This window comes from Zootoca vivipara, chromosome 8 (genome assembly GCF_965207765.1).
Source record: "Zootoca vivipara chromosome 8, rZooViv2.hap1.1, whole genome shotgun sequence".
NCBI classification, from domain to species: domain Eukaryota; kingdom Metazoa; phylum Chordata; class Lepidosauria; order Squamata; family Lacertidae; genus Zootoca; species Zootoca vivipara.
In genome coordinates this window covers 66,713,682-66,721,692 of record NC_142591.1, presented here as the reverse complement: position 1 = coordinate 66,721,692, position 8,011 = coordinate 66,713,682, and the positions used below count along the sequence as shown (strand labels likewise).

The window sequence follows — 8,011 nt, the reverse complement described above, 5'->3', positions numbered from 1 at the left end:
GCTCCGCAGTTAAAAATAAAACAGGAATGGCATTCCCCAGTGCTGGGTTAAACCCTGCAGAGGCCACTAGGCAATCAAAATCTTGGTGGTGGCGGTGGCGGGGGGCTCACATTGAATTAAGAAAGCTTGATTGCAATTTTCTTTCAAGATCAAATCAGTATTATTTTGATCCATTGTCGTGGGCCCCCTAAAAGGCCCATAGGCCTGTGTCTATTCTGCCTATTCCCCCTCCTGTGGCAGCTACCAGCTATGAAGATGTCCTTTAAAAGCACAACTTGAAAATAAAAACAAACGCAGCCAAACCAGCAGGTGCTCAGCATTGTCGTTGTTGGAAGAAGGTTCGCATGGACAGCAACACGTTTAAAGGGCGATATTAAAAAAGAGAAAGAAAAAAGAAACCAAACACAGCCATTCCCCTGAGGATCCACTGAGGTCGCATCCAGATGCTGAACAGCTGCCAGAGCTGATCATCCAGTGTCTTCTTCAAAGCAGGCTAAGCAGGCATTCGGGGATACAGCCTGGGGACTCTATCCTCACGAGACTGCAGGGTCCTATGGTATAAGTGACTTCGTTCTCACACACCCCTGGTGGCAAGCAGATCTCCTTGGTGACGGTTGAGTAGTTGTACTCCTTCCCTCTGCAAGTCTTAAATTCTTCCTCGTGCTCAGCCGAGACTTTAACTTTCCCATCACATACCTTCACTGTAATGTCTTCCGGGTCGAAACCCTTAACGTCCATTAAAGCCAGCAGTTTTGGGCGGCTACATGCTGCCATCATCTTAGTAATCCTTCTTCGAATTCTGCAAAAGAATAGCAACAGCAGCAGTAGTAATGGTTATGATAATAAAATAGGAAAGCAGAACGAGTCAAGCTGCTTCAAGCGGCTGGAATCCCGCACACAGGATGAGCAGCGGTGGCTAAATCTGTTGATAAATAGGCATGATTTGACGGTACCGTACACTGTGTCGGTGGATTCACATTATGTGGCAGGGGAAACCAAATGGTTGCAATAATCAACTTGTACCAGTTCATTGGAAATGCCACAGGGTTGAACTCATCTATATCTTTGTGTTGGTAGAACTGAACAGGGGCAATTCTGTGATGTTTGCTGCAACATTAGACTCTAATCATTTGCCAGTGGCCTTTTCTCTCTCTCTCTCTCTCTGTGTGTGTGTGTGTGTGCGTTTGTGTGTGTGCGTTTGTGTGTGTAGGGGTTTGTTCAGTGTTAGAAACCAGGCGCCAGGCGCGTTTTGCAACTGCTGCAGGTCCAATTGCGACCATGTGGAGATCTCTGGATGCCAAGTTGGCGACTGACATCTCCATCTGGCTGGCCCCTCCAGCTTTCTTAATCAAGTAAGATGAAGAGCTGATTTTTTTGCATTTAGATCCCAGCTTTTTCTCCAAGGAGTACATAGTTAATCCCTACAACAACAACAACAACCCTGTGAGGTAGGTGAAGATGCCGTGACAGGCCCAAGGTCACCCAGTGAGCTTCATGACTGAGTGGGGATTTGAACCCTGATCTCCCAAGTCCTAGTCCGACACTCTAACCACTATACCACACTGGCTTCCTAGACGTACTTCTGCTATGGGACAGCTATATAAATTAAGGAGGCAAATAAATTTGGGGAAAGCAAAATGTCTCTTAGAGAAGGATCAGAAATATTTTCCTTGAAGCTTGCATTTGTTTTATTCTGGATTGTTTTATTGAATTTTTTAATGTAGTAAACTGCTTTCAGATTTTTTAATATATATATATATATATATATATATAAAGTGGTATGGAAATGAAATGAAAAATAGTAACAAAAAAGAGGAGCCTAGACATTTCATTGTGGTGACTGCAACTAAGGTTTGAAGGTGCCATTTGGCAATTAGCCTATATATCTGAGATAAATATATAAACACCATCTAGTGCAGGACATTTTATACACATACTAAAAAGCTTGCAATCTAGGGATAGTTAAAAGGAAGACACATAAAGAAATGTGGCTCTGTAGAAAAGGAATACACAGCTGGAAATGTGCTGAAGCAAAGCCATCCTTCAAAATTCACACTTTTCCAAATTTTGCAGTGCCGCTCTCCAGTCATGTGTACAAAAAATTAAGATACTAGGGTAAAGGGTGCATTGAAATGCACGTATTTGTGAAAATAAAACAAAAAAATGCAAAAATGTGTTCATTAGGAGAAATTCACACTAAAATGATGATAAGTTTTCACAATAACCTTAAAAAAATAATAATCACAAAGTGATTCGAACGCAAGATTGGGGGGAAATAGAAGCTGGCAGATTTGCCCAACCCTGCTCTTGAGTGACATAGGATCCTGGGTATTTGATTTGATGGAGCAGCACTTATCATTGTCCCCTCCCTCGCCCTTGAGATCAGCAGGGAAGGCCCTGCTTGTGGATCCACCAATGAACATATCTTACTGTGAAGGGACCTGGAGTAGAGCCTTCTCTGTAGAACTCCCTCTTCGTGGAGTCAAGAGCAGGCACTACACAGATTTTCCATCACCTGCTGCAAACATACTTTCTCTCTCTAGCTGTCACAGGCTATGGTTAGACTGTTTTTGAGCTTGGGGTTATCTTTAATTATAGAAGGGACTACAAGTGTCATCTAGTCCAACCCCCTGCAATGCAGGAATATGTGGGGCTTGAAACCACGAACTTGATTTAAGAGTCTCATGCTCTACCATATGAGCTATATTTTATTGCTAGGTGTTTTAATTGCGTTGTGTGATCTTTAATGATATGGGGCAGGATCCAATTAAGTAGTTCCACTACTAAGTGCAAGGACACAAAATAACTTCCCCTCCCTCTCCTCTCCTCTCTCTGTGCAACCTTAGCCCCTCCTGAAATCTGCTCTGGAAGGTTAGAGAAACTCCCAGAATGGGTTTAGTGGGTGCATACAGGGAGAGAAAGTTCCATTGCACAGTCAGAAGTCTGGATATTTTGCTGGATATTGCCCATGGATTTATTTATTATGGGAACTTTTCTGAAGTTACCTGGTGACTAAAAGTGGTATACAAGCACACAAAAGGAAACTTGAACATGGCTCTTTTATTCCACTTACAATAGAAATCTAAACGCCACTTTCAGATTTGCTGAAACGTGAACATGCTTGATGATAAATGACACAATGGCAGGCCAGGTAATTACATATTTGTAGTGCACCCTTCTGTCAAGAATCTCATAACAACATAAAAGGAATTTCCTATTTTATCCTCACATCAACCCTGTGAGGTAGGGCCATTCCTTGAATTTATTTGAGGGGAATGTATTTTGGCCGCACTCAATTCTGTTATCTGTCTAAGCACTGGCTGTAAAACTTTGGTTTCCTGTGTGGTGCTTATATGAGTCTCAGATTATATACAGCCAGAGACCATCTTGGCTATGAGTCCTGGAAGACCTGCTCCCTCCCTGCCTTGCTGGCTTTTCCCATCTAGCTTGGGAGGGCAGGGCCTTGACTGACTCCAACTACAAAAGTGGAGGCTGCTGAATGGATTATTGGACTGGGGGATTGTTTAGTGATTTTTTTGTTGGGGTTTCTTGTTGCTGTTATTGATATTAATTTTCTGCAATTGTTATTTTTAGAGCTTGTTAAGATTTATGTGGAAATTGATCAACCTTGTTGTGTGCTTCTTGATATGTTTTATTCATTGTTTGGCTGTTGTGATAGTAACAAGGCCCGCTGGATCAGACCCCAAAGGCCACCTAGTCTAGCTTTCTGTTCCCAAAGGGGCCAACCAGCTACACACAGGAAAAAATGCTATTAAAAAGTCAGAAATTAAATTGTTATAACAAAAAGGGGAGGAAACGCTATGGAAAATGGCAAAGAAAATCTTTTTGCTCTCTAGTGCCACCTGGTGTTGCATGTTTAAAACACATTCAAAGCACTGTTTTTTTGAGTCCTAAGAGTTGCATTGAATTTTGTTTGTGTGATTATTATGTTTGTACGATTGTAAAAGTTTGCATATTTCTGCTGATAAGTACGGCATGTGTGCGATGGAAATCTGTCATGTTGAAGATGAGAATCCACAAATTATCTGGAGAATATAAGAGAATAGGTCATTTTTGCCACAAGGGTCTAATTATTGTCTAATATTGCATATGAGAAAGTAGGCTGTTTCCTTACAAAAAATCATGCCAGTGAAGCTTCCCAACACAACGTTTTCCTGTTATCCTATTTGGGTTCTGCAGCATCAAATCAGGAGTGCAGGAAGGATCTCTGGGGTGTGGGGGAGGCAAGCACTTCTGCCCTGGATCATTGCTATACTATCTTGATGGCTGGCTATGTTCTGCCCCCATTGTTGGAGGCATCATGCCTCTGAATACCAGTTACAGTACTAGGAATCACAGGTGGAGACAATGTTGTTGCACCCAGATCCTGGCTGTGGGCATCTGGTTGGCCACTGTGTGTGAAGAGGATTGCTGACTTAGGTAGGCCTTTGACCTGATGCAGCAGGCTCTGTTTTTCTACTTATTCACATGTGCTTCCTGCCAGGGGCTTAGTACTGTATTGCAATTGGTCATTGCCAACATTTTAAAAACAAACAAACGAGAAACTTATGGGATTTTCTGATAAATGGGTAAATCCAGATTAAATGGGGGAGGGGGAATACCCCGCTGGCATTTTGATGCCAACTACGTTGTGCGGACACTGCAAAGGAAGTGCATGCGTGAGATCCCCAGATCCCCCAGTGAATGCCCACCTAGAAGCACTCTGCAACCTCATGTAGCCATTGCTCATCCCTGGTGCGGATAAGCCAGTCGCAGGGTAGAGTTCAGACACTCTGCTGGAGGAGTGTGCCTGAGGCAAATAAAAAGATTGAGTTGTATTCAGCCAACGTTCCCTCAGAGCACAACCCCATGAAGGATTGAAGTTGTTGAGCTCTTTTTTTTTTTAGGATTTTATCCCAGGAGATTGGGCCCCCAAGACAATGAATAGCCTGAAATACAGGCTTTAAAAGTACATACGGTGCATAACGCACTTCAAAGAACATAAGAGGAGCTTGCTTGATCAGGCCAATGACCTATCTAGTCCAGCATTCTGTTCTCACAATGGCCAACCAGTTGCCAATGGGAAACCCACAAGCAGAATCCAAGTGTGGGAGCACCTCTCCCCTCCTGTGTTTTCCAACAACTGACATTCAGCCTCCGAGGGCAGAGTCAGAGCATAGCCATCATGACTGGTAGCCACGGATATCCTTATCCCCCGTGAATTTGTCCAATCCTCTTTTAAAGCCACCCAAATTGGTGGCCATCGCTGCATCTCGTGGGAGCAAATGCCACAGCTTTAACTATGCCACTGTGTCAAGAAGCAGTTCATCTCGTCTTCTTCTTTGTATTCTGAATCTTAAAAAGGCGGTGGTGGTGGTGGGAGAGGGTGGCAGGGCTTGGCTCCATCCAAGTTGGTGACCTCCTAAAGAACTTTATGCTCCGAACCGCCCTGAGATCTATGGGTATAGGGTAGTATACAAATTTAACAAAGAAGCAATAAAATAACAGCACGCAGAAGGACCCAGTTTAAGAGAGACCTGGAAACTGCAAATGTGCTTCCTTTCCCCTCTTTTGTAGGACATCTATTGCTGCAGCAGTCGAATTACAGAACTAGATCCATAAGAATAAATGCACTCCCCATTGCTTCCACCCTGCTCCTTTTAACACCTTAACAGCAACTGTTAAATAATTACGCAAGCGACAAACTGGAGAAACCCGTTTACCTGGCCAGTTCTTGCTCAGCTTCTATCTTAGCCCTGATAGCTTTACGCTCCAAAGGCGAGAGGCAAGGCGGTCTACAGGGACGACAGCATAGTATGTCACACAGGCAGTGCGGGTAAGGGTGGAGAAGACAGCAACAGTGTGGGTGGAGACTTATATCACAGAGGCAGGTTGCCTGGACTTCGCAGGATTTAGGGCAGCAACTCATGTCCATAAGCCTTAAGCGCTTCTTTATTTCTCTGTCGGTTCGCCTTAAATCTCGCCTTACAGCTTCGAGAGCGTTGCAGAGGGTCGCCATGAGTAGGCATTAAACCATATTAACCGACGAGCACAGCCTTCAATAAAGGGCACTCGTCAGGGGAAAAAAAATTGGTCTTGCAAGCCCCGGCCAGAAGTTTGCATTAAGGAGCAAGCAACTGGTGTTCTGGCTGTATTCCAGCATGGCGTTTATGACCTCATTGCTCTGCAAGTATGTCACAGTCTAGCCATTGCCATGGGAACGGTAAACTGTGGTTGTGTCTCAGCTGCTGAATGTAAAATGCCACCCCGATGAAGCACCAAGGTCATTCTTTCATGTACAAAGAAGTCAGAAAACTCAGAGTTTGGGGTATTTGTTAAAAGCCATTCCAGACTTCTGTTAAAAGCCCACATTAGAGACTTCAGAATTTTTCAGGGGGGTGTCTTGTACTTTTCCCTCTTAGTAGGAAATGAGTGCGATGTGGGTGTCTTAATGGTGCTGTGATAGGAAATAAAGATTGGTTTGGGCGAAATACTTGGAGGACGTTGTACAATCGTCCTTATAAACACAGAAACATAAAACATAGGCAGAAAGCAAATCAGGCCCATATCCTGAAAAGCCAAATCCACTGATGAATAATGTCTCATAACATTACTATTGGGGGCCAACTGTTAAATTTAAACTCAAAATTTAGTTCAGGAACCATTTTATGTGCAGAATGTGGCCTCCAAAGAGAAATCCCTCAAACTTTCTGAAGATCTAATTCTTGGGTAACAAGACTGAAGACTTCTCCACCTCCTTTAGAAATAATACCAAGTTCCCTCAGATGGTTTTAGTTAAAATACACTGGGATTCAGTTTTCTGTGCCCACTGTCTCCTACTGCTTGTAATTACTCTGATATTATGAAATGGCCATTATGTCACAGGTTTCAGGCAAGAAATATAAAAGGCTTAATTTTCAGACTTTTGCTTTGATCAGGATGCCCTGAACTGCAGTTTTACAAAATTATATGAATTGGCAAAGTGCTGTACTTTAACACCCTACTTTGTATCCAGTGGTAGACCTACTCAAAGTAGACCCAATAAAATGACTAACTTGGGCCCATTCATTTCAATGTGTCTACTCTTGAGTAAAACTTAGTTGGATACAACTCCCATTTTTAACAATGCTTTCAGGGGGTCCTTTAGGCAACTGTTGCGCAGGAAAAGTACATCCTATTGCAGGGTTTAAAGCCCAAAAACCGATTGCAGAGGTTTTACTACAATTCAAGCGGAATATGAATTTTGTTCTAAGAAGTAAAAACAATGCCTTGAGTAAATTTCACATGTACCCTTGTTCTCTGGATACTGTAGGCCCACTTTTTGCTCTCCAGATGCCCCTCTGAGAAGCATATCCTTTGGCTGTGTGTGAGAGAGTAAGGGAAATGTAAGAGAACGCATGGACCATAAAGAAGGCTGATCGCCGAAGAATTGATGCTTTTGAATTATGGTGCTGGAGGAGACTCTTGAGAGTCCCATGGACTGCAAGAAGATCAAACCTATCCATTCTTAAGGAAATCAGCCCTGAGTGCTCCCTGGAAGGACAGATCGTGAAGCTGAGGCTCCAATACTTTGGCCACCTCATGAGAAGAGAAGAATCCTTGGAAAAGACCCTGATGTTGGGAAAGATTGAGGGCACTAGGAGAAGGGGACGACAGAGGACGAGATGGTTGGACAGTGTTCTTGAAGCTACCAACATGAGTTTGACCAAACTGCGGGAGGCAGTGCAAGACAGGAGTGCCTGGCGTGCTATGGTCCATGGGGTCACGAAGAGTCGGACACGACTAAACGACTAAACAACAACAACAAAGAGAACGCATGAGGTGGCACAGAGAGAGGAGGAGCTATACAATGCAAACTCCACCATCTTTTGGTCTTGGCTCCGCCTGCTACCAGCTGTAGTCCCCAACTTTTCAAATCACCTCTTGTTTAGGGATAGCACAGCTCTGTTTTTGGTGTAACAGCAAATACAACACCTGCTTCTTGGACTGCTAGTTTCTGTGGACTAGCATC

At 43.5% G+C, this 8,011-nt stretch overlaps 1 protein-coding gene across 1 annotated transcript; it reads right to left on the bottom strand.

The window, feature by feature from the left end:
* Positions 1-306: 306 nt before the first annotated feature.
* Positions 307-8,011, bottom strand: ODF1 (outer dense fiber of sperm tails 1). Its single transcript, XM_035126224.3, has 2 exons — positions 5,724-8,011; positions 307-799 (listed from the first exon to the last, which is right to left on the bottom strand). Exons 1-2 carry the CDS (start codon positions 6,017-6,019, stop codon positions 484-486), a joined length of 612 nt encoding a protein of 203 aa, XP_034982115.1. The 5' UTR covers positions 6,020-8,011; the 3' UTR covers positions 307-483.